Source organism: Manduca sexta, chromosome 14, assembly GCF_014839805.1.
Source record: "Manduca sexta isolate Smith_Timp_Sample1 chromosome 14, JHU_Msex_v1.0, whole genome shotgun sequence".
NCBI classification, from domain to species: domain Eukaryota; kingdom Metazoa; phylum Arthropoda; class Insecta; order Lepidoptera; family Sphingidae; genus Manduca; species Manduca sexta.
In genome coordinates this window covers 5,621,786-5,637,542 of record NC_051128.1, presented here as the reverse complement: position 1 = coordinate 5,637,542, position 15,757 = coordinate 5,621,786, and the positions used below count along the sequence as shown (strand labels likewise).

The 15,757-nt window shown below is 36.0% G+C and overlaps 2 protein-coding genes across 4 annotated transcripts in view; one reads left to right on the top strand and one right to left on the bottom strand.

Moving 5' to 3' along the window:
• Positions 1–5,458: 5,458 nt before the first annotated feature.
• On the top strand, positions 5,459–15,092 carry LOC115456177 (general transcription factor IIH subunit 2). Of its 2 annotated transcripts, XM_030185127.2 has the most exons (10): positions 5,459–5,748; positions 6,017–6,218; positions 6,572–6,711; positions 7,000–7,162; positions 7,326–7,424; positions 7,609–7,817; positions 8,361–8,492; positions 12,876–12,984; positions 13,171–13,253; positions 13,495–15,092. In XM_030185127.2, exons 1-10 carry the CDS (start codon positions 5,690–5,692, stop codon positions 13,715–13,717), a joined length of 1,419 nt encoding a protein of 472 aa, XP_030040987.1. In that variant the 5' UTR covers positions 5,459–5,689; the 3' UTR covers positions 13,718–15,092. The 2 variants fall into 2 exon arrangements, with proteins under 2 accessions (XP_030040987.1, XP_030040995.1); XM_030185135.2 differs by lacking the exon at positions 13,171–13,253 and having other exon boundaries at positions 5,479–5,748; positions 13,495–13,650.
• LOC115456163 (facilitated trehalose transporter Tret1) overlaps positions 14,468–15,757 on the bottom strand; it is a 37,939-nt gene continuing 36,649 nt past the window's right edge. For both annotated transcript variants that reach the window (XM_030185115.2, XM_030185106.2), the window contains exon 7: positions 14,468–15,619. In XM_030185115.2, the coding sequence (XP_030040975.1) occupies positions 15,083–15,619 (537 nt within the window). In that variant the 3' untranslated portion in view covers positions 14,468–15,082. The remainder of the gene's footprint in view (positions 15,620–15,757) is intronic.

Below are 15,757 nucleotides of genomic sequence, written 5' to 3'. Positions count from 1 at the left end.
TGAATTTCAGAAAGTAAAGAGGAAACGTCTAAGTTGCTATTTAGTGGTAAAGTATTAATGGATTTTACCTTTTGTTTATTCGACCTGGTAGTGACGGTGCTATGGTTTTTCGTTTGGTTGTCGTTCACGTTTTCATGGCTTTTTTATTGGGGTACATGAATTATCCTTCTTGGGCTTAGAACATTGACATTTGGGGCAAAACCATTGCCTTTTATAATCTTGTGAGAGTGAGATAAAATGGCTCTCAGTAATATTTAAGCAGTGTAGGCAATAAGTATCGCGACACTGCGAGCATCCCATGCAATTGTCATATTTTAAGTTGCTCTTACAGCCGCCGCATGAAGACGCCATAATTTGTTGCAGAATAGTCTCAGCTATTGAGTAAAAGTTGAAGAATAACCCTCCGAAGCGTTCGATAGAAATTATGACTCACCGTTTCGGCGGCTCAGCGTGTTGTCGTAGGTCAGTGCCGCGGCGGTTAGATTTTAAAATTTAAATTGTTTTCTTCTATATCTTGAAACTTCTTTGATATTTCTCCAAACGAACTATGCAACTTTATAGGCGGTAGGATCTTCTTTCAAATGAAACTAAACACAGTTAAGAGACTGATCGAAAATACTAAAATTATGAATTTAAAACGCGGATGAAATAAAAACGGGTGTGCTTCGAACCGAGTCTGCCGGACTAATGACTATTCTTGGTAGGTTTGTACTATCTCCCTTTGCAAAACCGTTTTCCATATTTACAATGCAATAAAACTTCTATGCTTCTATTTCGATAAATTAGAAATAGTAAAGGCGTTTTGATACTTCAGGTAGCTTACTGCCTTGATGATGTCATGTCATGGCGGCACTCGTTTCGCACATTTGTAAAACAGATAAAAAAATGACAAAACTTTGAATTGAATTTTAATTTTTTTTTTATAATTTTATGAACTGAAATTACTATTTTACAATTGCTTATTGATTAAACTATCTTATTTATGTATTTCTGGATATTGTCTCACATACATACACTAAAATACCCTATTATAATATAAAACACTTGCACATGCTACTAGGTACTACTCATTCTATATTTTATAATATACAAATTATTTTCAAATAATTTTAATATGATGCATAGAAGGTAAAAGGACGTTAAGTAAAATAAAGTGCGTTGATTGCGTGCGCATTAGTAATTCTTTATTGCGCATTTTATTTCATGCGTCATATTATCAAGTAGAATTAGCATTTTGTGCTAAGACATGAAGATTAGGATGCTAATGAAAGATAAGAAATAGCATTCATTGCCATCTTAACCATTCCCGTATTCAAAGCAATATTCAAAGTTAGAGTAGGTCGGAAGCTATGTAGGATCTGATAATTTACCTTTATTTTATTTAATCGACTAATGCGATCGTTTCATAGTATTTGGTTATGCATTATAGTACGAGATCCCACTGCAGAATTAGTGCACTCATCGAGTACATGTTAAAAACTACATTCTTACACATATTTATACTTAGAAGAATATATATCTACTAGGTTGCCTATTAAAACTTGGCCGCAAATATTTTTAATTAAATTATTGTTAATTGATTTTTCGGAAAACATTTCATTAATTTGTTTTTCAAATAAAATAGCGTCCACTTCATGACAATACACATAAAGACTCTGAAAAACCACGGTTGCCGTTGCGCACTTGGCCGCACCTCTTCGCAGCCAGGTGTAAGCAGGTATGACTATGATACATTTACTCGTTCATAATGTATATTTATTAGCTATACATCAAATTAAAGCTGAATTTTTCTGTTGATCATGATACACGGTTGCCTAATTAAATCTAGCCGCAAGTAAGGGTTGCCGACTCTTAAAAATGATAAATATTGAAGGTAGAGTGGAAGAGAGCTAGCGCGTAATATTACCAGTCAGAAAAGGATAGCGAGTACTAGGTGTACGACACTTTTGAGCCATTGCGCATACGCCTGATGATCGTGTTCTCAACCACCAGTTAAAACAATAGTAGATACAACAACAAAGTCTTCTCAAAATGATAAATGTAAAAATTACCACAATAAATTACTATCCATTAAAAATAAAATTAGGGTTACTCACGTAAAATAAAATTTTATTGTGCAAGTACTGTTTGAGTAAATATTATATTTTATTTAAGTATTCAATAACTTATTACATATAAATGAAGCATTTAAGTAACTCAAAAATTAAACAAACGTATCTTATCTATCCGTAAATTTTATTTAAAAATCTGAACCATCAGAGCTTTCATTTTCACTATCATAGAAGCTATCACTTTCATAACTTTCATCGCTAGAAATATCATAATCATCGTCATTATCGGAAGATTTGTTCGTGGAATCACAGAGAACATTTTCAACTTGCATTGGAGCTGAATCTCCCAGAAACCATGTAGAATTCTTCTGTATCTTTATGCTTTAAAACTGTAATTTTTTTAAGACACGCTGTATGATATCCAAAGTCATAGGTAGATTCAATTGTTAATATTTATATTTTCATTGTATTTATATTTTTTTTATCATTGTATTTATATTTTTTTACGACGAAATAATAACATTAGCAAACACTTATTGAATGATGCATCATCAAAGTCAAGTACATTGCATTTTTTCTCACACAGAAAACACGTCTGCATCTTCATGAATTTTATTCGAAGTTTATTAAACCATTTAGCATCGGAATGTTTGCCGGCAAACATGACAGCTACATGACGTGTGTCACGGGAATATAACCTTATTATGTACTACATGCTATGTATGTTATCCTTTTCTGACTGGTAATATAACGCGCCAGCTCTCTTTCACTCTACCTTCAATATTTATCATTTTTAAGAGTCGGCAACCCTTATTTGCGGCCAGATTTAATTAGGCAACCGTGTATCATGATCAACAGAAAAAATTCAGCTTTAATTTGATGTATAGCTAATAAATATACATTATGAACGAGTAAATGTATCATAGTCATACCTGCTTACACCTGGCTGCGAAGAGGTGCGGCCAAGTGCGCAACGGCAACAGTGGTTTTTCAGAGTCTTTATGTGTATTGTCATGAAGTGGACGATATTTTATTTGAAAAACAAATGAATGAAATGTTTTCCGAAAAATCAATTAACAATAATTTAATTAAAAATATTTGCGGCCAAGTTTTAATAGGCAACCTAGTAGATATATATTCTTCTAAGCATAAATATGTGTAAGAATGTAGTTTTTAACATATACTCGATGAGCGCACTAATTCTGCAGCGGGATCTTAGACTATTATGGTTGAAATGGCATAGCATTAGGATGAGAAATTATGCGAAAATCGAGTACTTATAATATTATAGCATGTGAAAGAGCAGTTCTACTCTTGGAGACCAGGAAATGTCTTAATGAATTAACACAAACGTCTCGTCCAAAGAGAATTATAATATACTAGCTTCCGCCCGCAGCTTCGCCCGCGTGGATTTCGGGTTTCAAAAATGGAGAAGGTGCTCAATTTGTCGGGATGTTTTTTTAATTTATGGTGGTATGCAGGTGGTCCGATTGTCCGGTCAGGGTCTGATGATGGGATCCTGGTGAAATCGAAGGAACTTTTAACCATTAAGGTTGCACACGAAATGACGGAAGCTTAAAAAATGGAGTAACTTCTCCCGTTTTCCCAACATTTTCTATCACTGCTATGCTCCTATTAATTGTAGCGTGATGAAAAGTATATTATAACCAGCTCAGGAGTATGAAAAATAATTGTACCAAGTTAAGTTAAAATCCGTCGAGTAGTTTTTGTTTCTATAACGGTTATACAGACAGACAAACAGACAGACAAAAATTTTACTAATTGCATTTTTGGCATCAGTATCGATCCCTAATCACCCCCAGTTATTTTGGAAATATATTTCATGTACAGAATTGACCTCTCTACAGATTTATTATAAGTATAGATATGCAAAAGTAGCTCAAAATTGTCCATAACGAAAACATGCATTTTAAAGTAAAACAAAAGAAATAATATCGTGAAGCCAACCAAATAACTAATGATATATTAAATTTTGTGACTGTTCAATTTAGTCGGGTTCGCGATATCACTTTTGTTGAGTTTCAGAACGCGACATTACATTATTATATTCTGTGCTCCAACGCACACTGATTTGATGTTAGGAACACACCTACATTGCTTAGACAACAGTGAATTTTATACAATAGCAATAAAGCTCAAATTGACTCTACGTATTAGTTAGAAAACGTTTGTATGGGAAATAGAAAAATGCTGTTTTGAGGATTTTCTCGGCAATTATTCGAATTTTTCTCACCTTTAAAAGGTGAGAAATTTTTCTCACCTTTTAAACCTTCCCTAGACCTCCACGAATAATTCAAGACCAAGATAAGATAAATCCGTTCAGCCGTTCTCGAGTTTTAGCGAGACTAACGAACAGCAATTCATTTTTATATATATAGATATGGAAAGTCTTGTACGTTATAACAGGCTGAAGTCTGAATAGTAGAGATAAGGTTGTACAGCTTGAATTTCCCGGTATCCAAGTGAGTGTTCGTAAAAATATACTTAAAAAAAGTGAAGAAATTTAGCGCTTTCCTATATTTCGACGCATGTTATTGCTAAATGCTACTCAGAATTGATAATAGTGTTTTTTTTTGGCAAAATGAACTGGTTTTAGTTAGGAGGGTAGGAATATATATATTTTTTTATAACCTACATGATTTCTTAATCGAATCTAAACCGATGATTTCGACAAAAAAATTAAATAACATAAAGCTCCCGTTTGGTTATACTTGAAGTTTGAAGCTTTTAATGCAGTTTCACTAACCTTCATACCTATATTTACAGTTGGTACCTAAAGAGCATTAATATACTAGAGGTAATATACTACATAGATACTATATCCTAAGTAACACTTCCTCTATGTAAGTTGTTCTCATAAAATATGTTTTGGGATCTTGAAACCATGCAAGGTGGACGATTTAGTTTATTGGTCTCTGAACAGAACGATAACTGAAGCCAGAGACGATCTGAGGTTTCACTTATGGAGGGTAGAGGTATGGAGCACCGTCTCAGTGTATCAAAAAGTGTCCATCAAAACAGGGAAAATAAGGGTGGCGCTGCGATCGCATAGGAGAAAATCTTAAGGACGTGTTTTCACTGCAGTTTCTTGGTTATATTGACAAAACTACTTACAACTACGCAAGCAGTTGAGATTCTGTATACTGGCATTTTATTGACTACTTGACTCATGAAAAGATTTAATTTGTTCATTTGGCTTACTTCACTCACTATTAAAGCAACCACATTCGTATCGTAGTTTTTCGTACGCCAGCGCTATTGTGGTAGGTACTTGAAACTTTATTTTCAGCAAATGCTGGACACTTTTTCGAGTTCCCCTCCATATCAGACGGTGCTCCTTACCTCTACCCTCCATAGTTTCACTATATTATAATTCTATTTGGGATTCACCTGAGGATTCATCGTAGATTTGTCTATGATTAAAATTGACATCCGATGTTTGACATTCTAGTTTATTGGTCTCTGTTTGACATATCATATTTGATTTATACTGATTTATACTTTTTGTTTTCAAAAATCGGCGCTTTTCGTAAAGTTTATTTAATTTTAACTATTACTTCTTTAAAAGTATTCTTTAAAAGCAAGCTAAGTTTGATAATTCATTAAAGATAATAATAATGGCGGACGAAGAAGATCCAAAAGAATACCGGTGGGAGACAGGTTATGAGAAAACTTGGTAAGTTTCACTTTTATTGATACTTTAAAAAAAAAGTATATATTTATGCGAACTATTATTTTAAGTCAATTCTATTCAAGCCCTTAGACCATTTACTTGTAATTGAGCTGTTATTTACATTTTGATAGCTCTTAATTTTACAATGTTTTCTTTAATTTTTGTTGCCCAATGCGAAAATATATCAATATTTATTCCAGAAGTTCATTTGTAGTAAAAATATACATAGATACATTTTAGATCTATTTAGATATGTTACATTTATATTCAGGGAAGCTATTAAAGAAGATAAAGATGGTTTGGTTGCGGGACTGGTTGCTGAGTTTGCACAGAAAGCAGCAAGGAAGGCTGCTGCACCGCGCCGTGGGCCGATCAGGCTCGGAATGATGAGACATTTATTAGTGGCTGTTGATTGTTCTGAAGCTATGAATTCACAAGATTTGAAACCAACACGGTTTTTGTGTACATTAAAGGTAGTCTAAAATTAGATTACACCCTTTTTATATATATTTTTTGACTTCAATAATTAATCGCAATTGATATTAATAATGAACCAATTAAAGTAAACATTTTTGGACATGCTTACAAATGACTTATTTTGCTTGGTTTATTCTTGGGATCGGATTTTAGATTAAAATTTGGATTGTTTATTGAAAACAGTTTTATTAAATCAAATGTGGCCCAATTCCAGCTACAGTGTTTTACAAATAGATCAGTACTTTGTTATCTCTATGTAAACTTAGTTATATTGTGTGTAAATTGAAGGCAAAATAAACTTTTTATCTATATAAATAAGAGTTTTAAATGTGAGTTTTGATTCTTTCAGCTCTTGGAGAAGTTTGTTGAAGAGTTTTTTGATCAGAATCCGCTCAGCCAACTTGGTTTGATTGCAATGAAAAACAAAAGAGCAGAGAAAATTACAGAATTATCAGGGAATGTAAGGAAACATATCAAAGCTGTACAAGGGTGAGGGCAGGGTACTAATTCCCTTTATATTCTTAGCTTTTTCATCATTATTGTTTAATTTCATAAGCTATAAATTAAAAAATAAATGCACCTAACATTTTTTTAATGTATATGTTATTTGAATTAGGGGATTAATAATCACAATCAAATAACTAACAAATTATACTGGGTCAATGTCTCAAAGTTTCTTGGCTTCCAAAACAAAAGTGTGGTGTCCCTGTCATACCATTATCATTACCAAAATGTCATTACCAAATATTTAGTTTATGCTTCGAATTTTGTTGATAGCTTGACGAACCTGTCACTAACAGGAGAACCATCATTACAAAACACACTGGAGATGGCTGGCAGAGTGTTGAAGCCGTTGCCTGGCCACGCATCCAGGGAGCTGCTTGTGTTGTTTGCATCACTTACTACTTGCGACCCAAGTGATATTAACGTTACTATTCAGGTAACTAAAGTGTTAAATTGCTTGCTGTTTATCTGTCTCTGTTATATCATTTTTGGAAGTGACTAGTAAAATGGTATAGTTCAAGCCTATATTTTTAGGAGACTTGAAGTATAAACAGACTATATACAATATATTATATTAAATTAAACTTTTTGTTTTGCAGACATTAAAGACTGAGGGTATTCGATGTTCTGTGATAGGATTAGCAGCTGAAGTCAGAATTTGTAAAAAGTTATGTCAAGATACTGGAGGAGATTATGGGGTAAGTTGTGAAAATGTGTAAGATGTTTAATTTGTTTGTTAAAGCTATAGAATTCCCATAACTACACCAGTAGAAACTCTTATTTCAGTATTGTGATTGCTCATGAGTTGAGGTGAGACGATCCTGTAGAGCTTGTTAAAAGTGTTGATATGTTAGTGGGAGTATTTGAGCAAGTTCTGTGCAGGTGGTGCTGGACGACGTGCACTACCGGTCGCTGCTGCTGGAGCGCACGGCGCCGCCGGCGCGAGCGCGCGCGCTGGACGCGGGGCTGGTGAAGATGGGCTTCCCGCACGCCGCGCCGCCGCACGCCGCCACCCACCTGCACCACCAGCACCACCACCTCGCGCCCGACCCGCCCGCCGGCGGCGACCCGCCCATCACTGTCTGCATGTGGTATGTTCAACTTTTCACAGGTCGATATTTCTACTTTCTCACACCTTTGTATTCAGATAACGATACGTATATAATTACATATTATATATTTGTAAGTCTATATTCGATTATTTTATTTCATTTATATGCTGTATTAAAACATTTCATATTTATTAATTAATTGTTTATATTTGAGTATTATTAATATTGTATGTGATCAGTTACCTAATTCCTGAGAAGTAACAAAAAAGTAGTACAATTGATTTTGGACGACAATAAAGTAATTCACGTAAAATTTTGAAAAATAAGCTCTATTGCGAATCAAACTTAACTAGTTATTTCTGTTACCAGAATCCTAAATACAAATGTTGTAACAAGACCCTTTCGTATTCAGTTTTAATCGTTTATCCCATGCATCGGACTTCAAAGGTTTATATCTTGTTGAATTGTAACAGACTATGATCGTGGTTTCTGTGTTAGATTTTAAATATTGTAAACTGACAATAATAATCTAATTAACCAATGTGTGTAAAATATGTCATTAACGTGCATATCCCGCGCCAGCCACCTGGAGGAGGGCGAGGGCGTGGGCGGCGAGGGCCACCTGTGCCCGCAGTGCCGCAGCAAGTACTGCTCGCTGCCCGCGCAGTGCCGCACGTGCGGCCTCACGCTCGCCTCCGCGCCGCATCTAGCCAGGTACACCCACTGCGATGTTGTTTTATACGGGCAAGGGAAAGCTATTCCACTACGTCTGATATAGTATTTATTGACGAGATCTGATTAATATCGACACGCCAGTCGTCATAATTATGTAGCGTATAAAGGCCGTGTTTTTCAAAGTTCTTGTAATGACAAGTTCGGTGCCCAGTTCGAAAAATATGGCTTGGTTATTCTAGACCGGTTGCCCATGATATTAATAATAAGGCACCGACTCCATTAAAATATTATAAAGACTAGAATTACAACGAAGATTACATTGCTTATGATTTAATATTTTTCTATTCAATAATATCGACGGTCCCTACGCAAAATATTGAATCTGCAAAATGCAATTTTTTTTTAGATTATAGATCTTGAAATCGATTATTTCCGTTATTTTTTGTTTATTTTCTTTTATAAAAAACATCTCATTGAGTTCAAGGATTATTTTTTATTATATTTTATTCTGAGTAATTCCCATCTGTAACCTAGAAACCGTATCTATACTTCTATATCTATACTATTATATAAAGCTGAAGAGTTTGTTTGTTTGTTTGTTTGTTTGTTTGTTTGAACACGCTAATCTCAGGAACTACCGGTCCAAACTGAAAAATTCTTTTTGCGTTGGATAGCCCTATGTTCGTGGAGTGCTATAGGCTATATATCATCACGCTATACCCAATAGGAGCGGAGCAGTAATGCCTAATCTCAGGAACTACCGGTCCGAACTGAAAAATTCTTTTTGCGTTGGATAGCCTTTAATGCGTGGAGTGCTGTAGGCTATATATCATCACGCTATACCCAATAGGAGCAGAGCAGTAATGGCTAATCTCAGAAACTAGGAGTTTGAACTGAATAATTCTTTTTGTGTTGGATAGCCCTTTGTTCGTGAAGTGCTATAGGCTATATATCATCACGCTATGACCAATAGGAGCAAAGCAGTAATGGCTAATCTCAGAAACTAGGAGTTTGAACTGAATAATTCTTTTTGTGTTGGATAGCCCTTTGTTCCTGGAATGCTATAGGCTATATATATCATCACGCTATGCCCAATAGGAGCGGAGCAGTAATCGCTAATCTCAGGAACTACAGGTCCGAACTGAAAAATTATTTTTGCGTTGGATAGCCCTTTGTTTGTGGAGTGCTATAGGCTATATATCATCACGCTATACCCAATAGGAGCAGAGCAGTAATGGCTAATCTCAGGAACTACCGGTTCGAAACAAAAAATTCATTTTGTATTGGATAGACCTTTGTTCGTGAAGTGCTATAGGCTATATATCATCACGCTATGACCAATAGGAGCAGAGCAGTAATGGCTAATCTCAGAAACTAGGAGTTTGAACTGAATAATTCTTTTTGTGTTGGATAGCCCTTTGTTCGTTAAGTACTATAGGCTATATATCATCACGCTATGACCAATAGGAGCAGAGCAGTAATGGCTAATCTCAGAAACTAGGAGTTTGAACTGAATAATTCTTTTTGTGTTGGATAGCCCTTTGTTCCTGGAATGCTATAGGCTATATATATCATCACGCTATGCCCAATAGGAGCGGAGCAGTAATCGCTAATCTCAGGAACTACAGGTCCGAACTGAAAAATTATTTTTGCGTTGGATAGCCCTTTGTTTGTGGAGTGCTATAGGCTATATATCATCACGCTATACCCAATAGGAGCAGAGCAGTAATGGCTAATCTCAGGAACTACCGGTTCGAAACAAAAAATCATTTTGTATTGGATAGACCTTTGTTCGTGAAGTGCTATAGGCTATATATCATCACGCTATGACCAATAGGAGCAGAGCAGTAATGGCTAATCTCAGAAACTAGGAGTTTGAACTGAATAATTCTTTTTGTGTTGGATAGCCCTTTGTTCGTTAAGTGCTATAGGCTATATATCATCACGCTATGACCAATAGGAGCAGAGCAGTAATGGCTAATCTCAGAAACTAGGAGTTTGAACTGAATAATTCTTTTTGTGTTGGATAGCCCTTTGTTCCTGGAATGCTATAGGCTATATATATCATCACGCTATGCCCAATAGGAGCGGAGCAGTAATCGCTAATCTCAGGAACTACAGGTCCGAACTGAAAAAATATTTTTGCGTTGGATAGCCCTTTGTTCGTGGAGTGCTATAGGCTATATATCATCACGCTATACCCAATAGGAGCAGAGCAGTAATGGCTAATCTCAGGAACTACCGGTTCGAAACAAAAAAATCATTTTGTATTGGATAGACCTTTGTTCGTGAAGTGCTATAGGCTATATATCATCACGCTATGACCAATAGGAGCAGAGCAGTAATGGCTAATCTCAGAAACTAGGAGTTTGAACTGAATAATTCTTTTTGTGTTGGATAGCCCTTTGTTCGTTAAGTGCTATAGGCTATATATCATCACGCTATGACCAATAAGAGCAGAGCAGTAATGGCTAATCTCAGAAACTAGGAGTTTGAACTGAATAATTCTTTTTGTGTTGGATAGCCCTTTGTTCCTGGAATGCTATAGGCTATATATATCATCACGCTATGCCCAATAGGAGCGGAGCAGTAATCGCTAATCTCAGGAACTACAGGTTCGAACTGAAAAAATATTTTTGTGTTGGATAGCCGTTTGTTCCTGGAGTGCTATAGGTTATATATCGTCACGCTATGACCAATAGGAGCGGAGCAGTAATGAAACATGATGCAAAAACGGGGACAATTTATTAGTTTTGAGAGCTTCTGTTGCGTGCGCTGCGTAAACGGTTAAAGTTATGCAACAATAATGTATGACGGGATTGTTCCTCTTAAAAAGTTCTACAAAAATATATCATAAAACAAAAGTCCCCCGCTGCATCGGTCTGCCCGAACGTGTTAAACTCAAAAACTACCCAACGTATTAGGATAACATTTGGTATGGAGACAGTTTGAGACCCTGGGAAGAACATAGGCTCCCGGGAAAATATATAGCGTGACTTTTATAACGGAAAACTTTAGCCCGAAAAACTTTATAACGCGGGCGGAGCCGCGGGCAAAAGCTAGTACTATTATATAAAGCTGAAGAGTTTGTTTGTTTGTTTGTTTGTTTGAACGCGCTAATCTCAGGAAATACCGGTCCAAATTGAAAAATTCTTTTTGCGTTGGATAGCCTTTTGTTCGTGGAGTGCTATAGGCTATATATCATCACGCTATGACCAATAGGAGCGGAGCAGTAATGGCTAATCTCAGCAACTACCGGTTCGAACTGAAAAATTCTTTTTGTGTTGGATAGCTCTTTATTCGTGTAGTGCTATAGGCTATATATTATCACGCTACTATTATATAAAGCTGAAGAGTTTGTTTGTTTGTTTGTTTGAACGCGCTAATCTCAGGAACTACCGGTACAAATTGAAAAATTCTTTTTGCGTTGGATAGCCTTTTGTTCGTGGAGTGCTATAGGCTATATATCATCACGCTATGACCAATAGGAGCGGAGCAGAAATGGCTAATCTCAGGAACTATCAGATCCAACTGAAAAAATATTTTTGTGTTGGATAGCACTTTGTTTTTGAAATGCTATAGACTATATATCATCAAGCTATGACCAATAGGAGCGAAGCAGTAATGAAACATGTTGCAAAAACGGGGAAAATTTATTCGTTTTGAGAGCTTCCATTGCGTGCGCTGCGTAAAAAGTTAAAGTTATGCAACAATGGTGTATGACGGGATTGTTCCTCTTAAAACAGTTCTACAAAAATATATTATAAAACAAAGTCCCCCGCTGCATCCGACTGCCTGAACGTGTTAAACTCAAAAACTACCCAACATATTAAAATGAAATTTGGTATGGAGACAGTTTGAGACCCTGGAAAGAACATAGGCTCCCGGGAAAATATATAGCGTGACTTTTATAACGGAACACTTTAGCCCGAAAAACTTTGTAATGCGGGCGGAGCCGCGGGCAAAAGCTAGTGTAATATACACGTGTAAAAGGTGTGTTATGCCCATGTCACATTTGAATGGTAGGGAATGGATCAATGGCGTAACTTGCCATACAGGGGCGGGCCAGGGTGAATTTTTTGCAGAGCGCTTAGTTTAAGCTGGAGTGGGGCCAAGAGGGGCCCCTAAAGCTCGGGGGCCGTATCACTAACACGGCTGTATATGCTCCTGGAATGGATTGGAGTAAATTCAATTCGGTCAAGTTCAAGCGGTCAAAGCGCATCGATAATGCTATTGTTACGCCTAAATTTCGACAGCCACTCCATGGAAGTTGTACTTGCAATGTTTGCCACGTATAACTCGCCTGCAATTCGATCTTAACTCTGGTTATCTTTTATTTTATTTAGTTCTCACTTTAAGAAACCAAAAAATAAATGTTTTTATACACCTTGAACATGTATTTAAATATAATTTCTTTTACAGATCATATCACCACTTGTTCCCAGTGGAGCCATATGAAGAGTTGACCAATGAAGGACAAGCGCAGTATTGTTTTGCATGTTTAAGGACTTTCACAGATGTCGATAAGCAAGTAAGTACGAATAGTTCCATCACAAAGTATTCAACAGTAATATATCTAATATATAAAAATTAATATTTCTTTGTTCGTATTTTATCCGCTGCTATACCGTTATTGCTTGTGATAAAGAATTGTGTCTTTATTGCTTGCGCTTGCGGAAAGGTTATAACTTATAGGCATAGTATAATTAACTTACAGCGGGAGGCGCGCGTGCGCATGTCCTTACAAACCATATTCCTGCAATTATTTTTTCTGCAACAGCAACGCGTCGGCTACCATCAGTTAGTATAATATAAAACGATATCTTTGAGACCAAAAATGACATTGCTTTAGTGTAGTAAAAAGGCTATAATAACCGTGTCTTTGCCTATTATAATATTTGGAGCATTTGGAAACCTGGCCACACTCTGTACAATCATGATGAAATTTGTTTAGCCTGTGTTAGTTATTTGCTCTGCATTAATTAATAAGAATATTAAAATGATTCATATGAGAATACAAGTGTTTTATGTATATTTTTAGATTTATAGATGTAATCGTTGTCTCGAGCATTATTGTTGGGAGTGTGAGAACGTGGTGTCGGCCGCCATGCACGTGTGTCCGGGCTGCGCGTCGCGGCCACATCTCTACCAACGACTACCCAACACCTCATAGCTTTGTAATAAACAGTTCGAAATATCCGTGTTTTATTATTTTTCAACATACGAATATTGACATGAGGAATCATTACCGTAAAATATGGTGAATAGGATTTAAAAATGCTTTATCTAGTAATAATAACGATATTTTGTTTGAATTCCTACAGTCCTCTTCGCTCCACTTTGCTGATGTATAATTAATTTTGATTCGTTCAGTTCTATGGTTGATACAGAATTTAACAAAAGTACGAAACCATGTTTGTGTAGATCTAAATAATACGCGTCTCACTAGTAGGTTCTCAAACTTACTATGGTTACTGCCCACTTTGAATATCAATTATTTTCTAGCGCCAATCGAAATTATTTTAAACTTACTTTTGCTCGCGGCTTCCCGCCTGCTTGAGAGAGTTTTTTCGGGATAAACGTCTTACTTCATTCTTTACTGGGATAAAAAGTAACCTATAGCACTTAAGAATAATGTGAAAAAAATCTAAATCGGTTTAGTAGTTCCTAAGATTAGCGAGTTCAACTAAAACTCTTCGGCTTTATATATGAGTATTGATATACCTACCATATGATATGATATTATATGAGTTTCATCCTTTTTCTAAGTTAAAATTTAAATAAGTCTCTAACACTATAAATGGGAAAGTGTCGGCGTTTGTTTGTTTGATTGTTACACTTCAAGGCAAAATTAATGAACGTATTTATGTGAAATTGTTATTTCTTCATTGTCCTGCAATTTCTTCTAAACGCTTTCCCGCCCTTCCCCTGAAAACGTACAACGACCACTAAGGGGCGTTATTATCCTCTTTGAGAAACAGTCACAGCCAGGTAAATTAAATAAAATAACTGGATTGGTTCAAATTGTTTATTTATTATATCACAATTGTAATTTTCCTACATCCATAGAAAAATAACAGTTTATAACATTAGCCAGCATTTGGCATAACTCGTTAACTTATGTATACGGTAGGTCATTAGTTAAATCACAGCTTCAAATCTCTCTGTCTTATTTTAGAGGTATTCTATACCATCCGCTATGATGTAGGTGTGTTTGTTCAGAGAAGGCAATACATGTCTCGTCTTATGAATGTATTAATTGTCTATGTATTTAGGTGGTACCTACAGCATATTTATTCATTTTTAAATGATATCTATAATTTGAATAAAATGCATATAAATTTATTGTAAATGCGTTAAATATAAATTATGTATACCTGTCATAAATATTAACTACATATCATTAACTAATAACATTCCTAATTAAGTAAGTAAATAAATGTCATTAAGTCATAAAATTGGTCACAGCACTTTGCTATTTATTTATTGGAATTCGAGAAATATATTTGTATTCAGAGTATCTACATCTGTTGATATATCACGGGTATACTTATCACTTCATGAAACTATATCACATCGAATGGGCACTTAAGTACAACAACTTATAATTGTATTAACTAAAATCAGTTTCAAACGCGCTGACTATCCGCCATCATTTTCTTGCGCGTTTGCCACAATATGTTAGGTTTTTGGTAATATTCTTCTATTTGGAGGAGAGATTTGCCCTTCGTCTCCGGTAATAAGAGGAACAGTACGACAGTAGCGAGTGTAGCGGACGCGCCGAAGAGACCGAACATACCGGCCATTCCTACACTATTTTTCATTACTGGATATAATTTGGTGAAGCCGAAGAGCACTGCATTGAACAGGCAGAAGATGTATCCGCCGCACAGGCCTCTTACTTTAGTCGGTAAGAGCTCACCTATCATGAGTCCCGGCAATAGGAAGAAGCCGAGAGTATTGAAGGCTACGTATCCAAGTATGAGTGCTGGTGGCGCGAAGCCGGTCCCCGGGCCTTGGGACAGTATGAACGCCAGCGCCAGTGTGCACACAGACGTCCCGATACCTGATATCATCACCAATGCCCGGCGAGTTAACCTCAGCAGTAGAATGCACGCGAACACAGTCACGCCGAATCTTACTAAGGCGCTTGCATTCGCAGCGAGCTGAAATGTATAAATAATTGTCAATATCTTGTTAAAAACAAAGTAACTCATATATAAAAAGCTACGACTGCTTAATGAGTGTTTTTATTAACTTAGTTTTTGCAGTTATCCAGCACAATCAAAATATTTCGTACAATA